General features: G+C 39.5%; 2 protein-coding genes across 2 annotated transcripts; both read left to right on the forward strand.

The window, feature by feature from the left end:
- The first annotated feature begins 532 nt into the window (after nucleotides 1-532).
- On the forward strand, nucleotides 533-23,163 carry LOC107185317 (homeobox protein Hox-B1). Its single transcript, XM_015572979.1, has 2 exons — nucleotides 533-1,487; nucleotides 22,579-23,163. Exons 1-2 carry the CDS (start codon nucleotides 533-535, stop codon nucleotides 23,067-23,069), a joined length of 1,446 nt encoding a protein of 481 aa, XP_015428465.1. The 3' UTR covers nucleotides 23,070-23,163.
- Nucleotides 23,164-24,822: 1,659 nt separating this feature from the next.
- On the forward strand, nucleotides 24,823-25,205 carry LOC107185282. The gene is made up of 2 exons (XM_015572941.1): nucleotides 24,823-24,960; nucleotides 25,026-25,205. Exons 1-2 carry the CDS (start codon nucleotides 24,823-24,825, stop codon nucleotides 25,203-25,205), a joined length of 318 nt encoding a protein of 105 aa, XP_015428427.1.
- The last annotated feature ends 185 nt before the right edge of the window (nucleotides 25,206-25,390 follow it).

The raw sequence follows: 25,390 nt of genomic DNA on the forward strand, positions 1-25,390 counted from the left end.
GTAACGGGTCCCCGTTCCCGCGTCCACTGCGACGACGCGGAGGTGCCTCGGGATAACTGTGGCGCCTACCTCCGCGGAACTATACCACTCGATTTTGGGATTCGCCGATTGATAATCGGACAGTTACCGAAGTTGTTGACAGTTGGCGAAATAACCTTATCTGCTGTAAAGTGACTCGGTTCGTTGATATCGGTGTTACGTACTTTGCTCAATTACTGGTAGACGGGAGTGTTACCAAAGGAGTGTGTAGGTCTGTGATATCTGTGTTATTGTACAGCCTGTCGCGGCTGAATATCGTCTGGAGTCTTATTCGGACGAGAATTATTCGAAAGTGTGTAGCTAACCCAAGAGACCAGGTGACAACACCCAGCAATGTAAGCTCCCTGTGTCCTTGACCCTCTTCGCGCCACTTCTCCACGTTCCTCCGCCACTTATCCAGGCCAATAAAACGGTGCACAGTGACAGAGGGACACGGTGGCGGTCTCAGCAGCAGGTGGGGCCAATTTGATGTGTTCGTCTCACCGCCACAAGGATGATGATGATGGACATGGGCATGTACGGAACCTACGGCAAGCCTGACTCATACCCGAACTACGTCTGCACGGGTCAAGGGAATCATCATCATCATCACCACCATCAGCCCGTGTCCGTCGGTGGACACGTGCCCGTTCCACCCTCGCCGGAACTCGCCCCAGCCCATTATTTCCCTCAGACCGCCGTATCCCCATACTCGTCCTCCTCCTCGGAGAGCTTTCTGGCCGCCGAATCGGCCACTTCGTCCGTTACGCCACCCCAAGGATTTTACTCCCCGACGGCCGGTGTCCTTCAAGAGGATGGAACAACAACCACCGCGATCATCTCCTCGGAGAACGGATTGAGCTACACGAATCTGGACTACGCGTCCACCTCCTCCACCTACGGCAATCAACCGCAGCAACAACATCACACGAACGGATCCCACGGATCGGTCGATCCTCACCAAAGTTACCATGTACAGCAGGCTACCTACAGAGACGACCATCACCATCATCATCCTCCAGCCTCGGGCAACAGCAATCTTCATCAGAGTTCAATGGTCTCTGGCCATACGAGAACGGACCACGAGTTGCATCATCAGTCTTCTAGTCATCACCATCACCATCACCATCACCACGAGTCCGAGTATCAGATCTCGGTCGCCGGGACCACGAACTATCTCCACCAGCTACCCGCCACGGACGAGTCCCTTCACTATCATCCTCAAATTCGACAGAACGACTACCCCGGACACACCACCGGTCATTACAAAGAGGAAAATCCCGATCCAACGGGATACCATGTCATCCAACAATCTGTACATCCTCAAAACACCCATCAACACGGGCATCATCATCAGCAGCAACAACATCCTCATGGACATCATCCTCAACAGCAACAACAACAACAACAACCCCATGTACCCACTTACAAATGGATGCAGGTCAAGAGGAACGTGCCCAAGCCTGTTGGTATGTAGATAGACACCCTCCCCGTCCCCCTTGATGATTTATTCGATGTTCCGGGCCCTCTGACGCCCGCGCGGGCCAACTACCGTGAAATTAGCATGCCGTGGGGGCGATCCGGTAGCCGCTCGTTAAGTTCTGTTTATCGCCCGGCTATTTTAGACAGCATAGACGCGCCTGTCCACTCCGACGATCGTTATCTACCGGTGAATTAATGATCGATCGTCGAAATTGAGATCCCTTTCGTGTGAATTGATTGAAAGACGAGCCTCCGGTGATGAGTCAATTTCGTCCATCGATTTTTCGCCTGCCAAGAGGACTACTCTCAGGCGATCTGGCCCTTCGGGTTTTCTTACTTTCTATCTCTTCGACCATGAACTATCGTGTCGGTTCGAAGTTTATATACATTGAAAAGTGCGTCCTTGGGTATTTTACGGTGCAATTATTCTAATACTGCTGACAGGTTGCAACCAGGAGAGAGAATGTACACTGCCGTTCATAACTATCTGGAAACTTTGTCCCCAATAGAAATAATATATGTCGATTGCGTGGCATAACTATAAAACCACCCTAAAACTTTCAATTTTTGGATCACTTTCATTACTTTATGTCAGCGTAAGTGATCTCCAACGAACTTTAACGTCCCCCAAACAATATTTATTTCGGACATTCAACAATTTCGTTAATGCCCCATTACATTTATTTCGAAGTTGACAAGTGTCCTAATAATTATGAACATACGTGTATAATTAGAGGACTACTGAAAATTGTACTCCACCTTAAGTACCAACTTCAAAAAAGTCGAATTGCACTAATTACTCCAAAAAAGTGGAAAACCTATACAGTTCATTATTCCTCGAGATCGTCCAAATTATCCACTCAGCAATTTCAAATATTTCGTCTTGAAGTTTCCGAATTGTCATCGACGAAGCAGACGCTCTATCGATGCGAAGGAAAGAGCGTCTTCTTTTTCATAAATTTCTGGAGTCGATTTGCATCACCGAACGGACAGTTCTTCGAAGTCGTAACTCGTGGCGTGGTTAAGTCGCGCCACGACCCAATTGTCGCTCGTTGAGGACACTTTACGTGATCTCCTCGATTGCAACACGGGCCCCCAATCGAAGGAAGGTTCAGCGGTTTTTCACTTGGGTGGTGAATTCAATTAAGATTGACGGACAACTAAAATGTGACGTACGTTTGTTGGCCGACGACGACCCAGTCAAGCATTGAAACGCGAAACGACGGGATTAACGAAACGTGACACGTAATTCCGGTATCTAGGGGAAATGTGTCTAAAACGATCCTTTTAAGACGTAATTTATATAAAAAATACAAATGCTCATTATTTCAATAAAAGTAAAGTAGTTTTTGTAAGTTAGTCTATCTATCTTACCATTGGCTTAAATAAAATTTAGTTACGTGATCAATTGTATTTTTTAAAACGATCTCCAAGGATCATTTTATACCTATTGATAGTAACTACGACGAACATTAAAAAGCATTTCAGTTATTACATTTTATTTAAATAAAAACAGCTTTGACGAGTTGTTTTTCTTTCATACTGACAGGGCATTGTTGTAACCAGAGGGATCGTTTTAGACACCTTTCCCCTACGTCGGAGTTATTAAATCTCGCCACACGTGCTTTTTCCAGCCAGCCAATCGGCGAATCTCTAAACGATCAGGCCCATCTCCTCTCTATTCGAATCGTTGGAATTCCTCGGTTTATCGACGATCAGTTTCGTAGATTAGCTTATAAGGCGGCGATAAAAGCAACTCTTTCTCGTCGAACATTCGCACCTTGAACTCTGTATTAGTGAATGATCGATATTAATACAGACGGTACGATCAGCGAGCAACGATCGATAAGGGCGACGATTTATCGAGACCCCGGAATCAGAACGCGTAGCAGCGTCGGGATGATGATTTGCAAGATCGCCGAAACCGCGAAGATTGTCTCGTTTTGCGTGTGAAACCGATAAACGAACGTGTTTCTAAACGTTACAGTAACCAGAAACGTAAACAGATAACTAGACCATAGATTTTATGCATTTACATACAGCTTGTAGGACTTTATGAAATACGATGGAAGACAAAAGTTTCATTACATGCAACAACTTTTCTATTTTACTCTTAACCGAGTAAGATACTTAACCCTTTAAAGATGGAATCTTGTTTGTGTAATTAATTTCTTTTATTCTAACAAATTGATTTGCAATTTTTAATAGAATAAAATAATATTCTAATAAAAGAAATATATTTTTCAATTTTTATAGCAAAGGGTATTTTATTCTTTCACGTGACGAGTATACTCGTCATTACCAAAAAACTGGTCATTTGTAACAAATGACAATAGCAACAGGATGTATTTAGTAAACAGTTACGAAAGACGATGCTCAAATAATGGTTCAGGTACAAAGGAAACACGAGTAATCTGAAAGGAAAATCAAGATCAAGATCCTATATTCCGGACGATAACACGGTTTTAGCGAGATAGGAGTAAAAATTTATCGGTATTTATACTGTTACACCACGCGGAGTTATTCAGCTTCTATTTACGCCTATGCGACAGTCGTAAACGCGAGTGATAAGACTATGCACACGAAACCAGTGTAACGGAAGATAGTCGGGGGTTTTACGAGAGTATCATACAGGAGCGACCATAAATCAACCGGCCGCAAACTGTTCTCGTCGACCATCTTTCGCCTGTGAAACGAGTCGGTTACTTCACTTGGATGGACGTATACCGGAAATATTTCAATTATGATCGTTTGGATCGAACACTTCGGTGGAATTTCGTTCTAGGAATATAACATGATCGTGCATACCCATTGACATGATACAACTCTCCTAAACAAGCAACCAACCATTGGTGAACACTGAAATTTCAATTAATACTTTTCTGTTTCGGCAACTTTTGTGCCAAATCACCTTCAGAAAAATCATAATTGGAAATTGGCATTTTTATAGTAGAATTTGGCTCGAGATTAAACACTTGAATTTGAAGAAAAGAATTCATTGATAGAAAAACGGATGGAAATAGAAATACGAATGATTTGACGATTCGAAATCAATTTTGATAAGTTAGAACGATATTTGACAGTTGTCTTCGATAAGTTTCCGTGCAGAAAGTTACCATGTAATAGAGCAAACGGTAAAAGTATGCTAAAGAAAGGTACCGATTTCATTATAAAGGGACATTTCAGCCTACATAGTGGAATTAGGAGGTAAATTGCCTGGAAAGTTTTGCACGCCACTGTACACCGGTAGAAAAACTTTGATTATCTACGCAATCCCATTTCTCAAGTGAAATAAAACACGGCAAATGGGGAAATAAACTTAGAGGGATATGATTGTAAAATTTTCCACTATTCAGACTATCAAAAAGTTGAATCTATTCGTTAAGTTAATTTCAGGCTAATAAGACAACATTCGTTATCTATAATCTTATACGGCAGTATTTTATTTTAGACATGATTATAGGCTTTGTCAGCCATATTTTCTTGATCGCTGAATCATATGAATATTTTCTTTTTGCTTAATCTCGTCTCAGAAACATGAAAACACCGTTCACGTCGCGGAATTTCATCATATAAAATATGACTTCCCGCAAAAAGACGTCTTCGAGTTTTTAATCCGCTTAAAAAAATTTGTTAACATATTGCACGGGGGAATTTCAAATTCATATGTACAAATTTAATCGATTAATTCATATGAAAAAGATCTGAATAACATATTTAAGGTATAAACAGTAATCGTTTTATGTACAGCGATTAGTGATTTAATGAAAAAATTTGGTGACTTGAAGAATTATTCGACACTTCGTAACTTTATTTACTGTATTTTACATTTAATCTACGAAGGGTTCTAATATCCTAAAAAATAACTTGCTTTTACGTCTTTTCAATATTCATTGACCGTCAGATTGTTTACAAATACAAAGATCAGTTCGCAAAAATGGAATATTCGCCCGTTCAAACAGAATTTATCGAATCGATCGGAATCAATGGTAGTTGCCAAGATATTGGTAATCCCCGATAAGATGCACGGTTTAGAACGAAATTTCTGCACTCGAGTTATCAGATTATTTCGGGAGACTTTACGCGATAACCGATAAACGCGACTTTTAGCTCCAATTAAACGGCGACAGACTTTCGAAACTTTTACAGCCGTTCCCGAATCGAACAAACATCCGTAATAAAGCCGATACATATTATCATTATCAAAACACCAGTGAATTGATTCTACAATACATTAACCCTCGTGGACTGGTCAATAAATTATTTCGTTACTATTCCTTGAATTAAACTTGGTCCAAGTTAACATCGAATTAAGGAAATATACTTACATATCGCTTGATCGTTATATATGTAAACTATACTTTATATTTTAGTATTACTATTACTGACGTCAAATTAATTTACAAATTTCTCTAACGAACAATATAATTAAACATTAGAGCCTGAATTTAGGTAAAATTGACCTAATTATATTAGACCAGAGTGAAATATCAAATGTTAAAAGAAAATCCTTTCTGACAGAAAGAAATAAGATAACTAAATAAATCGAAAAATAACTGAGAATACATAAATAGGTGTAAATAGTAATTAGCACCGACAAGAGAAAAATCTTAATAAGCAGTTGCTGTGGATCCGAAGAACATTTATCAAAAATGAGTCTATTACACCGTAATTTTGCGCTAATTATGCATAGGAACGATTGAAATAACCTGGAATGCGTCGAATTAGGATTACATATACGGAGTTGTTAAACGCCGATGATTAACATAAAGCGTACGCTCGTCACGATCGATACGGTGGAAAAAAAGGACGGTTTTCAACCGAGATGTAGAAATTAAGATTCACGATCATGTCCGATTGTCGAACCGTTAAAAACTTCATGAATAAACAAGACGCTGCCGCCACGGTATCGCGGTTGAAATCGATCGGATTCCGTTAATTCAGACGCGATTTTCCTCGGACTGTAGCAATCATACGGACATAAAGGCATTTTCTATGCGCAGGTACGTCTACCGAGCAGAAATGTTGCACCAACTTAACGACCGTTTACATAAAACGCGAATGTTGTCGCGGTGGAATTTTAAATGATTAATTCATGTACCCAACGAATCCCGTATGCTAATCGAACACTTGTGAACAGATATTATTTATCATTATTTATGAATTTACTTCACGTGGTTCTTCATGAATTCGTGGAAATATTTACGATGTTGCTTCTGTAGATGACCACTTGTTTAGACATTTAAAGAAAGATAGAATTGGATTAATTTTTTGAAACTGAGGGCAAAGAAAATTGAGGGTACTATTAGATTTGAAGTCAAAAGAAAACCTTATTTAATTTCGGACAATCATATATTCTATAAGTGTGTAAAATTCTCGGTAGAAAGATGGAACTCAATAGAAACATAGTGTATTAAAATTCTAATTTTTATTGCTGTGTGTGCCTATAGGGATCCGAAGAAGTTCAATCATTGAACATCTGTCTTCTCAACAACAGCATTTGCACAATTTCCAAAATAATACCGTAGCGACTACTTGTCAGCGTGTAGCTTGAAAATTTCTTCAATCATTATCACTACACTGCGGATTTAATGCAATTCATAGTACATATATTCAGGTGGCTAGAATTCGGTAAAGTAGACAATTTAATACAATTAAATGAGCTTTTCAGTTTCTTTAGAGCTTCAACGAATCCTTAACAGAGTAAAGATATTTCTGTGGGATTACAGTTTCAGAAAATAAATCCGTAGAAGTCTATATTTGTATAAACATCCGCAGTCTAATTATCACTGACAAAAAGTATCACTATTCACAGCGTCGAACAGAATCTGAGGCAACGAAAGGGTTAAAAATAGCCAAAAAATCAATGGAATCTCCACCCCTAACTTTCACATCGATCAAATTATCATCGAATTGTAGTATCGTTTCGTTCTGGTATTGCAACATGGTATTTGAAACAAGAGTATCGTAATAAGTGGGTTAAAAGCGAGAAGACTGGCGGCGCAACCCCAACCGTGTGGTAATTTGCTTAACAGCGACGGGGCTCGAGGCAATCACCGGACTACGGGAGCGACTGTAAAGCCTACACCCGTTGAATGGAGCTTGTCAGGATTACCAGCGTTTCACTTAATAGCTCATTATAATCAAATTAATAATACCAGTCGAGGAGTAACGGGAGGGTGACGCTTATTACGTCGTAACATGCGAACAGAACCGTTACCGCCCCCCCCACAACCCCTTCTTTCTCTTTATTCCCCGCAGACAGCCGCGTTTCTCATTCGTGTGCATACAAACGTCGCGAATTCTTTCACAGTGGACACTGTAATTCAAATCTCTGACAATTTACATAATTGACGTTACGTTCTACAACAGAAGGTTCGTACGATTTTAGGGGATGAAACATCAAGAATCGTGGAAGGAAATTCGTCTGTCGATAGGGGGTGCGTTCTACTGGAGATTACGACGTGATCTGTAAATTACTGTCAGTTACAGTCATTGGAAGTCGATGATTTTTAGAAAGTTAGTCTAAAAGAAAGTTATAATCCTAAAATTGACTCTATAAATCACGCCCCAATTGAATCCTTTTCGATACACATTATTCCCATCGATTACAATTTATATGTTCGATACGAGCCTAAGAATTGTTCGACAGATAACCATCGAATTCAATGACTCCCAGTGGCAAAGGAGCTGCGCGTTACGAGCACCCGATTGAATCGAAATAACAAGATGGGCGGAGCAGAGGAGTGGGGGAATGATTTCACTAGATTTTGGTTGGTTAAGTTTTTTGGTTGGCCAGGACACTCACAATAGCCTTGCTTTTTCCCTTAGCGCCTCCATAATGCGATCCATTGGGGTCCAGAGAGCGGAGGGTCTCTATGGGGACGCCCAGGCGTGGACCACCCTTCGCAGGGTCAGGGAAAAACGGGCGAAAAAGGGGCAGAAGGGAGGGGAGTGTCACGCGGCGCTGTCAGCTCTCTCCCCGATTTATCATACCGGACTCGATTTCTTCTCCGTATAATCAATAGCCGGATTGGCGGTACAACGGGTCTGAAAAAAGCTCCGGACAGACAAGCAACCCTTCGTAATTCCAAGCATTCACGGGCGACTCGAAGCCCTTTTCACGCCTCAACAATGTGTATATACATCTTCTTTTTTCCATTATATCTGAGGCGAAGAAATGTAATTCGGAGAGTGACCTTACAAAGTTTTGATTGACACAGAATTAATATGTTGTGGTATACTTTTTAAGGCAGTTATGTAATCTTCAAATACTAATTTTTATATGTGTATATACAGGGTGTCCGGTTATAAACAAAATATGCAAGGTCCTGGAAAACTATCCACTATGAAAAATGGTGCAGACAGGAAGTGAATGATTTCAAGGAGGACATAATCTGGTATAATAATATTTTCTCTAGATAGCCAGGTAGAAGTCATACGAAGGTGACATAGGTTTTTTGAAATGGAATCATATTATTTTAAATATAGTAATCGATTCGTCTTGATATTCCCTACAAAAACTGTATTAACCTAATTTATATCGAAAAATCATTAGAAGATATTTCAACTTCAACATTGCAAGGGATACTAGTAAATAGGTACACGTGTTTACACCTTCCATGAATGGCAATCACGTTGCAATGCATATAGAGATTAAAATTCAGAAGGAATTCAAACGGAAACATATTTGCTTGCGTACTGAAAATGATCGAGTACCGTTAAAAATAGTATCGAAATTTTCAACATATGCAACCCTATGAAACTAACCCCGGAAGAATCGCGCTGCGCGTAGAACAACGCTTGACGATGATTTACTAGAACGGCAGAATCGCGATACCGTGTCAGAATCCAGTCAAACATCATTCAACGCTCGTGAAGTTGATTAACAACGTTTCCATACATTCAATAACGGCTGAACCCGTAATAACGTCCGTTTAGCGTTAAGTTAAGGCACACGCGAACGTACACGGAGGACCAGTTTATACGACGAATTATGCTTGGTCGAGCTAGGCCAGCCGTGTTTGTACCGTTTCGCCGGTTTTACGGCATATTTCGCGTTACTTATGAATAGAACGAAACAACCGTTCTGATTGCACGCTTTCGTTCGTCCGGGAACCTCGTCCGGTTTTATATTCCACCGTGCTGAAACGCTTTACGACGTCGCGTCACGTATCGAGCCGGTCTCTCTGAATCGACTCTGTTAAATCGTGACGATTCCTTTCGAGACTTCGTTTCACCACCAAAGGACTACGAAGTCTATACAATAATTCTGTTGGAACTTGTATTTTCGTTTGGTTCTTCCTAGCCATGTCAAGCTGATCCGAATAGAATGTCCAAAACATTATTAAACTAACTCTACAGGGTACACCATGTGCCTTCAAAATGAATCTTCAACCCTTTTTAGAAGTTGATAGTGCAGAAAATGTGCTAGATCGGATGCTTTGACATTTTCCTTGCGTAGGATATCAATTGTGTATTAATCTATGTATTTCGATATTATATTCAAGAACTACCATGGCGATAGTAGCTGTTAGATTTTGATCTAAATCACTCAAGACTGAAGAATTGTTACACACACCCATGTTTATAGAGAATATTGGTATGGAACACACGTGTGTACCATAGGTCTTCGTCTACAGGATTAGGCATTAACCCTTACCTGGTGAGGTAGAAATCTTATTATTATCTATCAATGATTTATGTTCATAATAATCTTAATATTTATCAATCCTTTGTTAATGGTACTTTTAGGTCTAAGTAAAGTTCATACTGATCTTTTCAAAAATTTGTACTGTATTGTTCTTTGCAGTATACTCATTGCTTATCACACAACCAGTCTTGCATTCTCACGCAACAGAACATCACAACACACAAGCATCATTTCAAGTATAACGATTGAACAAAAATAAAACACCCCAAAAATATTCACAATGTTCCACGGATCTCACCTCACCAGTTCACGATTAACTACACCAAGAATCCTAACCTCCAAACATCCTGCGCGCAGAACTAAAAAAGACTACAAGCTCTAAAACAAATCACCGTCAAGCCTCACTCCCAACCACCAGAACTCCCAACAAACCCCAAACACGTCTCACACCAATTTCAAACGATCAAACCCATACCCAATCAATTCTACCACCTCCCCTCAAAAAACAACAGTCCACCTCCACAACACACCGGCCCGTTCCGACCCAGAGACTCAGCTATCCCTGGTCACACCTGGAATTTCCATCCACCCCTCCCGTACATACATATAATTAGTAAACCGAAGGATCCCTGGGTCAGGTGACGACGCGTGTATCCAGAGTGTCCGGTGGCCCGAGCATATTTCAATTCTTTTCTTTCTTTTTGTTTCACGAACTGGGCTTCGAGAGGTTCCGCCAGCAATATATCGTACCTGGGTGAAGTGCCGCGGAAATGAAAATCACCGTGAGCGAGACACGTGGACAGGGTTGGTGATTGTCAGGGCCGAGTGGTGCCTGGAGGGGATGGGGGAGGTTGTTGCGAGTGGTGGTTGCTGGCTCGCCCGCAGCTACGAGGACTGCGAGCAAGAGGGAGAGTCAGTTACTTAGGCAGGCGGCGGCGGCAGGGTTGTTGCGGGATCCGGGGTTGCCGGGTTCGGCGGGTGGCAGCCCGGGTGGAAACACGCGAACGATCCTCTGATCCCCTCGCGAGATATCGGCCACTCACTCACGCGTCCGCCGACGGCCCTAACCTCCGTCGCAACACGCTGCTGCTGCTGCTGCCTTGCTTGGCCTGCCTGCCTGCCAGGCCTGCCTGGCCTCGCTTGCCTGGCTGGGCTGCCTGACTGCTTCGCTGGTCAGTCGCTCCGCTCTACCGACCGACCTACACCTCTTTCTACTTGCTCTTTCTTTCTTCGGTTCGCTTTATTTTCACTGCTCTCTTCTTCTTTTTCGCCCCGGCTCCTTACCCTCGCGCTCATTTTCAGTGCAAGCTTTTTGCTGGGAGGACTTTCTTACTGGCTCCTTCTGTGCACTCGACCGCCATTCGCGGGTTTCTCTGGTCACACTGGACCCTCGCGATCTTATGTGATTCGCGTGTTGGGATTTTTTTTCTGTCTGATAAAAATTCTGATGATCCTGTTTCCATTTTCCGACGAATACTAGGAAGTAGTAGGTGTACCCATAAATGATCTGCTATTTTGTTTTTTTAATTAGAAGGTGGTATATTATATTTTAGATTAAATGTGTCTCCCCGAACTTTCGTTGAGTAAAGATTCTTTTACAAATTACCGAATAATAGAACAAGTTATTAGATGTTTCGATGAATACCTAATCTACTATTTTTTAGAATCATAAGACGATATAATTTAGATTAAAAGAGTCTTTGCGAGCTTTCGTTGGGCAACAAAGTTTGTTCTCTTCTATTCATATCGCTGTGCATTATTGGTTGGTGAATGTAATGCATATTATTTATGCTGGAAATGTGAGTTTTTCCTCGATGGAAGCCCGTTTATGCAGATCAAAGAGTCGATATTCTTCTACTATGCAACTTGTAACGGGTTGCCCGGCGGATCCGCGTGAAATAAAAGGAGCGCCGGTGAACGTAGCCAATACGTCGGATGGTTCGAGGCCAATAAAACAGAAATTTTTAATATGCCAAATCGACTGACCTCGGGGCCATAAATAAAGTTGACTACACGCAATCGTTCGGGCACGTATGTTCATCACGGCGAGAAATTCGAATTTTTCCAGCCATACAAAAACAACAACGAAGACAATCCATCGAGATCGACGTGTTCTCTTATAGTGAATATTTATCGTATAAAATGTTAATTATAATACTTCGACATTTTATCCAATACATAAGAATTTCTTCAAGAAACAGACCTTAAGAAGAAAATATCGAAAAATTCGTGACGGGTAAGGGTTCAGAGGTTATCGACAAGCCGAATGCAAAGCGTGCTACGCCTAATTTCAGCGGGAAACGCTTCTGGTGCCGCTACGACACGCACGCCCGCCTTTTACGTCCTCGAGCTGTGCCTGTGTGGATCTACGGTGGTCTGCACGCCAAGAGAGACCGACACTGTGATGTACAGTCCGTTACCGTTTTTCACTGAAATCTACACGACTCCAGTATTTCATACACGAGGATGATCTTATCCGAATCACAGAATTCAGAGAAAAGTGAATACGTACTCTGAAAATATACGTCTGATTTCGTTTTTTTCGATTCTATCATTTTATTGGAAGAAATCAACCAGTCTTTTCGCCGGTAATCTTCGCCAATAATAATCAATTTCGTATTATTACCCCGGTGAGCCCGATTGAAATCTTGTTTGTCAAAGTCTCCCGGCTGTGACTCAGGATATTAGCTATCGCGATGGTGGAATCTACATAGTCAACGCACCACTCCACCGTAAGGGGTTGGAACAACAGGAAACCGTGTTAATAATTTATCTTTGATATTTGAACCACTTACGATCGTTTCTATAATATGACAAGTGTTACATCGGAATCGTATTTTACGATCTAAGCTTAATCCTCCACGTGCTTTTGAAGATTTAGCAAAGTTGTCTAATCCAACACGAATTTTATTACGATACCTAATTTTGTGTATTAGATGTAACAATAAATAATCCACTATTTCTTGACGAAATCTTTATTCGGTTCTGATGCATCTCTGAAGGATTGGTTTGATTGGTTTTTGAAATAATGTACTGTATTTCAACGTACAATATTATTTTGAACACAACGCTTGTTCGCCCTTTACACACACGCAATACACGTCTTTCGACCCCAGCGTTCGGAACAAGAGGAAAGAAAAGATGGTTATTATGTTGCTAGATAATAGAGAGCGTGACAGTCTGTCACGTGTGCTCGTTGAAACAGAGATGTCGCGATTATGCCAATTTGAATTCATGTTTCAACAGTCTCTATGGAACTCAAACATTGGTCAATTTATATTCATAACGATTTTCCACCATTTTGTTCCATTTTCACTCAACGAAAGGTTGCAAAAACATTTGGAATAAAAAATAAAACTCTTTCACCGCTATTGGTATCAACCCAATCAAATTCGCTAATCGAACACTACAGATGCTCTGTTATCAGCACCAACTACTAAAAAAACGTTAATCACTCACCTCCTCTGCAAAACAGCGCCATTTCCGTAAAGTCACGCATCATCCAACTTCAAATTTTCCTCCATCGTCACAACTGGCGAAAAGTTCCATCCAAGTCTACCAAACGGTTGATCGCTGGAATTCAACAGATAAACGTTAACCAGTCGCCAGGTTCGCTACAAAATCGATCCAATAAAGTGAATCATTAAAACGCCCTGTAGCTCATACAAAGTGAGACCAAGATTCGCGAATATGCTGTTAATATTCCCACATCCCCTAATAACGTTGTCAATTTATTACCCCTTAATCGCCGACAGTCACCACGCCTACCGTGGACGATAACGACACCATAAACAATCCCTGATAATTTTTTCTTCCGTAGTCCAGAAACGATTCGTGGTTCGAGGGATACCGCGATAGCTGTATCACGCGTGGACGATACTAAGCGTATCCTATACCGAGCTAGCAGGGGCGCACGGAAGCGTTCAGCGGGGCTAACAAGCCTCCGGTTGAACGGTAATAACGAATATCGAGACGTTTAACGAGCCTCGTAAAACCGTTATTGTTACTCGAACGGCGTCAATAGCGGCGTCCCTGTCGTGTTTTACTGTTACTCGACGTTCGTCGTAATAAAATTTTCGCCGGCCACGCCGACGACGTTAGTCTCGCGGAAATGTTTCCTCCAGCCGCGGCTCTGCCAGTAAATTGCGTTACGCCTAACGAGGAAGAAACGAACCTGTTTCTGCCCGTGAGCCTCACGTGATTCCCATCTGTTGGCGAGTATTCAGATGGAATATTGTTGCGGTGTGTATATGCAATATTCTCTTAACGGTTTGCGTAACGTTCACGCTTAACACTTTTCTTAACCATTAACTAGAGGACCACTACTCGACTCACAGTGACGAATTTGAATTGTTCGCTAGCACCGCCTGGCGGAGAATTTTTGAAGCTCCAGGCGTTTGAATTGATACACTGCTGGCCATAAAAGTATTGGAGCACTTGTCGAATATGCGGTAAATGTTACTAGGCATTACGAAATTTCTGAAATTCTGAAACAAATATTGGTCGAAAGAAGAGAAAAGTGTCCTAGGAAACGGAGTGATGAGATTAACGAGGGTAACATAGGAGGAGTTCCTTAATAGCATATAGTAATGATATTCTAGGGCATATATGCTTTAGTTTTTACCCTCGTCATAGAAAATTCAATCATCTACGGTTATGACTCAAATATTTATCCTGAGAGGAAGCTAGATCGGTTGGCGTTATACCGTGTAATCGGATGTGGGAATGAGATAGCTTCAAATACAGCTGGACCCTGACTAGTCAACGTTTTTTTGTTCGATGGACGGTATCCTGTCGAGGTGACTCTGTGAGTTTGAACGCAGTGGGGACGAACTGTCTCATCAAACGTTATAGTAACACGCATAATTATGTTAGCATTACATTTTTTACAAATAATATATGTTAGATATAACCTAGACTTACTGGTGTGAGCCAAGTTCTTGACAAATTAAACGTATAGTAGATAAATGTACAGATTATTTAAATTTAATTATTTTTAAGTAAAGAAAATACTATTTACTGTCATATACATATATAAGTACTGAACAATATTATTTAACCCTCTGTAAGCAAGTGAGTCGTTGAATTCCTCTTGAACTTTCCTCTGAATATTTATTTTCATTGACAAAAATTTCGAATATTTGACTTAACGAATGATTATACAATGTAGTAGAGATTTTAATAAGAATCCCTGAACTTTTTCAGATTTTTTGAAAACCTAGAATGCTAAAAAAAAATTATGCTTGGACATAAGCGACCCAGTTTGCCCATGGAGATTTAAGTAACATACTCAACCAGAGAAACATGATATAAATTGAACAAGTTCTTAATACAAAACTGCATTAGGATATCATAAACTTTTGGAAATCTGATTACCTAAGTTTTTCCCTAACATAAGATTCTACAACATCTATATCTACCTAAAATACAAAAGATGGAAAGTGAATCGGTCTGAAAGTGGTAGAAGAACGATGCCCCTATCGTGGACCATCTTTCCGGTAACACAATACGAAAGGACCTCCTGGTTGCTCGAGCGCACTTTTACCCTCTCCGTTCCCTTACGTCATCTGCACCGTGGGCCCCCTGGCTTTTAGCCTTTGAATAATATTTGAATTGCGTAATGCTCGTCTAAAAGGAGGGGGTCGTTACCGCATAAGGGGCAGATGATCCCGTGTGATCAACGGATTAGTTACTCCCGAACGTGCGATTTTATCGAGAGCATTACCAAAAGTCACCAACAAGCTACTGGTTTTTCCAAATTACTTTATAATTATCACTAGACTGAGGATCTTCATGAAAATTCACATTAATGTGAAACGAAATCAGAAAAAATGTATTCTGTTCACTAAGGGTCTCATTAACACTACTTAATAATATTATATAATATTTTAGCATTAAATTCTTCGTACACTGGCAGTGAACATGTTATACCGAAAGAGGAATAAAAATGCTGTTAAGAGATACATGCTTCGTTGGATTTTACACACTTGCGAATACCATAAATGCATCAAATCGGCAATCTAATTATTGTAAAATATATATCCTTTGGATTAACGTGATAACAGGAGACAATTACTTCAAATAACATTTTTATTGTGTAGGTATTCAAGACATTAAAGCACCTGCGATTCTAAATTCACCCCTGCTTCCAAGAGTGAAATCCACACTCCCATTCCGTAACTATTAGAACACCTGTTTGACTTTCCATCAGGATACAGTAGTGAAAATATTTATGGCATCGCTCTCAAATTTACGTAGCAAGCACAATTTTCATAGGAACATGATTGATAAATTGATTCGTATCCAACTTATTTTGCTTAAAATAGTGAGCTACACATTTTTACAATAACTCTATGTTTTCATTAATTTCCCTAGTACATACAAATATTAAGAAACGTATAAATGTTTACCATTCGGATGATGCAATAAATATTTCCACTACTATAAGCATTATTCATGAAGCTTTAATATTCCAGTGATATAATAAATATTTCCACTACTATAAACATTATTCACTGAACTTTAGTATTCCCCAGACAATATGCACTCAATATCATCGGTATTTCATCCGTATTTTTTCGCCGATCTTTTCTATAATTTTTCATGTTCTTGTTGCATTTAGTAAAGTATTCCACTAGGTATGCACTTATGGACGTAAATGTGCGGCGCACTGTGCGCCTTGCACGCCCAAGAAAATTACACCGTATGAAAGTGTTAGCAGCCAAGCGACGGCCGCGACCGTATTTTGTAACGAACACATAAATTATAATTCTTCGTTTAATAAGCGCATCCTGCGAGAACCGGATCGAGAGAGCAGGAACTCTGTCTCTGCAACCGGGCGAGCCTTAATGTTTTCATACGCCTGGATCTCGATTCGTCTTTCTTCCTCTTCTGTTTTCGACCATCCTCCGATTCCGTCTCGCTTTTTCTTCCCCTTCGAACGAGATTCCCGCTCGATCGAATCGTCGGCAAGAAGCAAGAGAAACGGAGGAGGCCTCGCTGATCATTCGTATGAGACTTCCTAGGATTCTGCAAGATACACTAACGGACCAAAGTATGTGCTTACACGATAGGAATGTGAAATGGAAAAAAAAATTGCACATTTTGTGTCAGTAATTATACTTGAATATGTATATTCTTATATTAAACGTGTGTATGAAATTATTGTAGTAATGAGTTGACAACGATACTTCTTAATAGACGAAATCAATTTATCTTTCGTTTTAGCCTCTGTAAAATTTAGGTCGATAATGACAAATACACACGGAAACAAAAGTAAATCACACTACCAATGTCTACGTATAATACATTTATCCCTCACTGTAGGGTAACAAATTCCTTCAAACAGGATCTGCGACCTTCTAAAAGAAAACTTTTGCCTCCTACTATTAAGGGTTGAGAGGTTCAAGAAAGAATGTTTTCATAGATTATACAATAACCCATTTCTATTAAATTGTCAAGCTTAATTTACCATTAAAAAAATATTTACTTCAATCATAAACTGGCCCGAAAAATTCCTATAATCATTCTAACTAAAAAATTCGAGATCACACCCCTACCCCATATTTCCCGATTAGACATCGCTCACGTGGATCAATTCGCCTTTATCCGCGGGTATTATCTACACTACACTTTCTCCCTCTCTTTCCAATTTCCTACGGCCGTTCTTCCACCGGCGGCGCGCGTTCACCAACCGTTTTCACTGGCAGGCGCCGCGTAAAATAATAATATTAAAGCCAGGTGAGATTTAATCGAAGGGGGGGGGGGCTTTGAACGAACCCAGTCTGGCATGCATGCCTCAAAACCGCGGCTAGGTGTTACCTGTATTAACCAGCACGTGCACACACATATACACCCTCGTTTGCGACTACTGCTACGACCCTGTGTGCGAGAATTACATTCATGTCCGGTCGCGAGCTTAAGTGCACTTGGTCGATTCACGTTGTGCCAGTAACTTGGGATACTACTTTTAATCACTTTTTCGGTGGACGTCGACGATGTTGGCTGATCGGTAAAAAATTCCACCGGTAGAAGAATTAACGATGGACATGAAAAAGTGAACGGTAGTTGGGAGTACAATAGAACGTCGAAAATGTTTGTTATTATTATGTAATTGTTTTTGGTAGAAAATTCTGCTGGTGCAAGATTTAGCAAAGAATGTGAAAAAGTTAACGATTGAAGGACAGTCGAAAATATTTGTTATTAGTGAAGAACTATGTTTTCGATGGACGTCTAAAATGTGGACTAATTAGTAAAAAAATTCCACTGGTAGAAGACTTAAGAATGGATGTGAAAAAGTGAACGGAGAAGTGCAGTGTAATATTGAACGATGTCTGTCGACAGAAGTTGAACTCCCAGTCGATAAGATGATATAAGAATTTTGACTTGGATTAGCGAAGTTTGATGGAGCCAACGAAATAGGTACATACCACTGAATAAAGTGTACTCATGGAATTTCTGCTTTGTTAAACAGGGATGGCACCCCAGGAATTTATTATTCATTGGTCTGTTAACATGAAGTACTGAAATCAATTTTACGTTCAAGGATGAGTTCATTTTCATGTAAAATGTGTATTTACCGTTTCACCCTTAACATTCACCTTAATTTGACTGTTCTTTTCACAACGTACTAGTGTCTATAAATAGATTACAGTACCTTAAAATATTAATCGATGCGGAAAAAATTAATAATATCCTTAGAATCAATAATAAAAATGGAACTGAGGAATTGAATTAGGTAAATATTTACAAAAATTCTTCGAGTGTTAAGGGTCGAGTGTTAACGATACCTTATTAACAGATTAGACTGTTCCGTCAAAAAATAATTAACATCTCGAACGACCCTCTTAATTCCACGCTATCTCGGTCTTTAACCCTTCCTAATCTGTCTATTCCTTATTCTGTCACCTCTTACCCTCTCCCGTGACGCGTCGTCCTGTTCTCATTTGCTTCCAGGACAAATAATTTCCGGTCTCCAGGACTTTCACTCCGTCCCCGTGGAGATTCGTGTTCGCGATCGAACAAAGATCGAAGCAACGTCATGAAGACAAAAAAGAAATTTATTAACACCATCGCGAGGGGACTCACTGTTTCGTCTCGACGTATAAATACACGTGGATGGCCATATTCGATATCATTCATATCTATTCGATCTGTCAGATAATTATCAGATGATCTTTGTTAAAAAAAAAACGAAAACTATTTACTAATTATAGTAAATAACTCTTTCTCAAATGGAATCAACTCTAAAATAGTATTTTCACAAATTCTAATAACAAATTTCTTCAATACTTCCCTACGACTTCTATTCCTCTTTACACACACTTGTATTCTAAACTATTGCACGCATGCTGAGTTCATCGGAATCTGCAGAATTCATAACTTTAGAATAATGTATGTATAACCAGCGATGAGGATAAGGTTCTTAGTGATAAGTCGTGATAAATGGAGAAACAAAATGAAAGCTGTCGTGTAAGGGTTGGCGAAATTTAATGCATTTGCTATGCATTGTGTAGTTAAAATGCAATGCTTTGAAACACCAATGCACGTTCCGTCTGTACCACCTACTGGTGGAACTTTGTATTCATTATTCTCCCACTACACCATTTTATTCTAAAGTATTTATTTCGCTACTCTCTAAACTGCCATCACAAACAAGCCTATTACCGCAATCACAAATATCTGATTCCACAAGTTTAATGTCCTTACGCCAATCGATTATCTCAAAAACCACATAATAAAGTGTGTTCTTTTTAAGAACTGTAAATTTTAAAGAAACTGGTAATAAAAACGCAAGACGTAGAGACATCCCTTAAACGGGACGCGAACGCGCGCTCGTTCGCATCACTGATCGATGCTAATAATTTTAATTACCGTTATTAACGTCCGTCGAGGAGGAAACTCTATAATTGCCGCGGTGCCGGGGCACCGTTTAATCGAAAGTGATTCGTTCATTTACGCTCCAGCAACCGTTTCCCCGATCAGTCGCGCCGTACGAGATTTGTCTTTTCAGAAATGAAATCGGACGTGGCTGATTATTATCACGAGCGAACAGTAAACGACGTATCGCGCGAGTTTTATCGATTATTCAGTGGCAAGACACTAATGCGGATTACATAACGTCTACTTTTATCTTGTAAATTACGGGAATAGAAAAAGCAAAAAGATTTGCCGGCAGCACTCTGTGGATTTTTCGTCGTTTTATTCCCTGTCGTTCGAATACATATCGAATCCGTTCGCTATCGATGAATTGACGGAATTGCAGATACGGTCGATGACTTTCAAAAATATTAAAAGAAAAATAGAATTCTTCCTATTCTCGTCATTAGATCTCATAACGAAAGAAAAATTACTTTGTGGAAATTTATGCGTTGAAAAAATTCTTTTGCATATTAACGTAGCATTGACGTCCAACATATTTCGTCACTGCATTGACGTTCCCTGTATTTCGTCACTACTACTTATGCGCAAGATGATACATATAGTTCAAGTGGCAAAATGATATATGGCCGTAATCCTAATTAACTGACACTGATAGACGTAATCAATTATATTAGCTCGTCTTTTATTGTTACGATGCTTTGATGTTGGTAACTTTCGAATAGAAAATGATGAAGCGTAGCAAAATGTGGGATGTAACCTCGTATCATCGTCTCGTGCTTCCCATTAAATGTGCTGGTAATGCTGGTTGAAAATTATCTCGATTATGTGCTAAATTATTAACACGTAGTAACGCGTAAGATCGCGCAGATCATTACCAGAAGAAGATCAGTGGACTTTTACCATCATTTATATGGCATATCTGTCTCATCCTGCTTATCATTGGCTAGCGCAACAACAAAACGTGATTTTAAAGGACAAATATTAGTTTTCTAAGAAAAATATACATTCTTAAGCCCGAGTTAAACCTAAACGAAGTTTCGAATGTCTTAGTAATTCAGAAATTTATTTCCAGCCTGTTTTTATCCAAAACAAATCCCAAAAAAAATACAAGAAAAGTTCCCAGATCCAACTAATGACTCCCGTCTGATGGGGACTTCTCCAGCCGTTGAAATCCAACGTAGAAAATCAGCAGCCAACGGGGCTCTGTCCTCCCGTTAAGGTGCTAAATTGATGAATGAGTCGCGAAAACGAAAAACATTACGTTGTATCACGCCGGCCATGGTTAATAGAACTTGTCCAACTTGATTATTCGGGCTTGAAGATGCGCACAGGCTTAATGGCCACGGTCCAAGTGCCCGGGCACAATGTTTTAAGTGACTGATGCTTTCGGATTATTCGGAAAATCCGTCAAGCACAATACGTTTCGTGCTTGGTAACGGTCTACATTCGTAGGAAAATTTACGGGCTAAAATAGAAAAACACTGTGTATAGGTGCAAGTGCCACGAAACGGTACAGGCGCAAACACGGGTGGAAAAAATAAAAGAAGACGTAGCTCTAAGGCGGTGCCTTGACAGTTTCGTCCACCCTCTGCCATTAAGTAAATTGACTTCCACATACCGGAGGACTAAATAACAATCTAATTTCCATAATGCGTAAGCGGCGCCGCCTTTCTTCGTAAGAACGGATCGTTCTTTCCCCCTTACTTAGCTGCAATTGGCTTTCGTATCAGAAATACATATCGTTAGACAATATTAACTAATTACTGTAGCGACTGGTTTTCTAAATCCGTACATGTAGCGATGAAAAGGCTAAAGATCGAATTATGCAATGTCTTTCGAATGACCAACATGGCGGATCGAATAAATACGGGCACAGTAAAATGACGTAACGGACTACCCTTGACACTCGACAACAGCTGATGCAATTTGATCCAGATTTAGGGCTTAACCCTATCGGTCCTCTGCCGTTGGACAGGTCCGTTCCTCAGAACACTGACCAGCTGTGTTGGACAATAAACGGCTGTGGGCCGAAGGATTAAACTTCAGCTTAATTCGGCTGATATTGCCTTTAACCTTCGCCATGGACACGTTGAACACGTACCCGTGGATATTAATGGAACCGAGATTGTAAGGGACATAAGCCAAATATACGTCCCTTTAAGTGACGCGCTATCATCAACGACTGAACTGTCTGGTCATCCAAAGCGTTAATTGGGAAATTTAGACGACTGACATTGACAATGAATACTGACGCCTGTCCATATATTTTGACCCCTGGGCATCCTCGTTGAATTGTAAGGATATTGACAGTAATCACAGTATACATACACGTGTAATAATATGTATGTTTCATACCGAATAAGAAAACACGTGGGTACTGAGCCGAAATACTGACAGTAATAGTGTAAGGCATACTATAATGATATACTACCAATATCATTAAATCAATATTAGTAACCGTGTAAGGCCCATTTGAAAGATTCTTCTATCTTAATAGTACACCAGAAAAAAACTAATAAAAATTGTACTAACATCTGTTGCAGTAGCAAAGACGAATCCAAACGTGGGGGACTACAGTGGCAGCACAATCGGAGGCACGAGTGCATCGGCGTACACCAATGCAACAAACGGTCCCGTAAACTGCCTTACCGGAGGTCCCTTGGCCAGCATTGCAGGTGGTTTCAATAATACCGGCCGAACCAACTTCACGAATAAGCAGCTCACGGAACTCGAGAAGGAATTCCACTTCAACAAGTACCTGACCAGAGCAAGACGCATCGAGATCGCGTCCGCGTTGCAGCTAAACGAGACGCAAGTGAAAATTTGGTTTCAGAACAGGAGAATGAAGCAGAAAAAGAGAATGAAAGAAGGTCTGATACCAACCGAGAATGCTACTGTGGCGCCGCTGGGTGGCGCGAGGAGTAGCAGCAATTCACCCACCAGCTCTTCGAGTCACGAAACCGGCGGCCTCGGTTTATCGAATTTCACGAGCGACAATAGTCGGGAATCACCGCCCACCTCTTCAAAAGATTGACGGGTTTCTTGCTGCAGCAACGAACGAATTTACGGTCTACGATTTAACGACGATTGGTGAACTTACGAGAGCAACGAGAAATTTCAAATCTCCCGCGCCTCTGATGGTACTTTGAACCGATCCCCCTTGACTGCTGCAGCAAACAATCATTAACCCGATAACGTGTGAAAAATTAATTGTGACAGGACAAAAAGGAATGTAATATTGTAAGACACAACCTGCCATTGATCTTGCAAGTTACTTATCAAAATTAATCGAATATAGAATAGAAATTCAAAGACGTATATACCGATTATATGAATTATTTATTTTGATTCTTCTTTTTAAATTCGTATATGCCGCGATGGCAATATTAATCGAATCGATCCGCAAGATTGGTTCTTCAAATCGTCTCGCAAGGTTACCATATACCTCAGTTTGTGTAAATGGTATAACGATATTTATATATGTAATTATAAATACCAATGATTACGCGCAGTAAATATTGTAAAAAAAAACTGTGAAAATACTACTTTAGATGCTTACTAGACGCATCTAGAGATTAATCTTCTTTTTGGTGAGGACAATTATTGTTTAATGTTATCATCCTCAATTTCTATTCCACCACACATATTTATTGTTCATCTTGTAATTGTGAAATATTAAAATATATTTAAGAAAAGATTTGAATAAAACATTTGAGCAATTCGTAAATTATAACCCAATAAAGGAAAAAGTTGAACAGATTTTGTATTTTTGAAAAAATGTGTAATCATCGACGAAAATATTCTGATAATTGATACTCATTATCAGTGGGTCGCATGTTAGTGTGATCGTATTAACTAAGACTAATGAACTTCATAAATTGTGGCATTCATGATAACAAATCATAACTGTTCTATAATGGTAGCATGATAACAGTAGTTGTGCTCCCAATTTGAATATATTCTGTATGTATATGTACATAAAATCTAACACAAATCTTATGTCGATGACAATGTATATCATACATTATACAGTAATTAAACATAAAGATAAAACAAAAACTAAGTAAAAAGCAAAAAGGTTTTAATCTTTTATAGGTAGTCATTTACAAATCAAAAACTAAATAAGATACTAAATACTGTATAATGAAACTGTGTTTGAAAGCTAAGATTCGTGTTGATTCTATTTAACTTAACTCGACCACTCGAAAGTTTATAAATTAATTAATCACATAGTTATATGGATTATATTGTGATCCATTAAAGAATCCTGTACCTAAATAAATTCAATTACGATAAATTGTGATTAAACTGTAGTTTTACGTAGAATTCTGTAGAAAGAATAAAGTATTATTATATTACTGTATGAAGCACACTTCTGAATCCTATCCCAATTAAAATAAACTTCAATGTGATATATGTATTTAAATTTAAATAATGAAATGTAGGCTGACAAACCTTATAAACTGAATTACGGAATGAAAAAACCTGAAGTTATCAGCAGGTTAAGTTGGCAATACTGTATGCTGATCAAAACAACAGAACCTACAAATAACGCGTTATACATTATGCGAAATGAATTTTTCGAAGTTTCTTGAGTTAATATTCTATGAAATTGGATAAAGACTATAATTATACATTATATGGGTATTATTCACGAAAAAATTCTGAAAGAAACTGTCTGTTTCGTTGGGAACCAAAAATGCGACTCATGAGACATATATATCTGCGTTCACTTACATAGTGCCAAACGTAATAAGTTCGTAAAACTTAAAATAAAATTGTTGAAGATGGATAACGATTTGAAAATTTCTGACATAAAAGTGGGTGCAAATGAATTGCTCGCTTTTCAAAGAGATTTGAAGCAAGAAAAGGAATTTTTGGTAAAACTATTGACGAAAATTGATAGCCAAGTACATAGACTGCAGGTGAGTACTTCATTTGTAATACGATTGTTACCCATTCTGCAACTTTTTCAAAAAACATTTTCAAGGTGGAACAACTTCATTTACTTGGAATGATGAATAAATCAATGAAAGAGTCAGAAGAGAAGTCTCCGTCACATGAATCAAATCATGAAACGGAACAAGATACATCAAATAAATCTTTGGATTTGTCTATAGCATCAGCTCTTAAATACTTTCAAGAAGAAGAAGAAGATGAAGATATGTGATAGTCCTGAATATTATATGTGCTATACCTTGTATATATGTATTATTAGTGATAACTTAATTAACTCTATAATTCTTAAAGCTTACCTTTCTACAAAAGAATAAAATCCAATGATAATATATTGTCATTTATTTTACCAATATATATTATATTTAGGTATCATTAGTTTCAGTTTGTCTTTTAATA

This window comes from Dufourea novaeangliae, unplaced genomic scaffold (assembly GCF_001272555.1).
Source record: "Dufourea novaeangliae isolate 0120121106 unplaced genomic scaffold, ASM127255v1 scaffold60, whole genome shotgun sequence".
NCBI classification, from domain to species: Eukaryota; Metazoa; Arthropoda; class Insecta; order Hymenoptera; family Halictidae; genus Dufourea; species Dufourea novaeangliae.

Bases quoted from the DNA above. Each gene is read 5' to 3' on its own strand.
- LOC107185282 (XM_015572941.1), top strand. From the start codon at position 24,823: ATGGATAACGATTTGAAAATTTCTGACATAAAAGTGGGTGCAAATGAA. The intron at 24,961-25,025 runs GTGAGTACTTCA...AACATTTTCAAG, and splicing joins GCCAAGTACATAGACTGCAG to GTGGAACAACTTCATTTACT.
- LOC107185317 (XM_015572979.1), top strand. From the start codon at position 533: ATGATGATGATGGACATGGGCATGTACGGAACCTACGGCAAGCCTGAC. The intron at 1,488-22,578 runs GTATGTAGATAG...CATCTGTTGCAG, and splicing joins GAACGTGCCCAAGCCTGTTG to TAGCAAAGACGAATCCAAAC.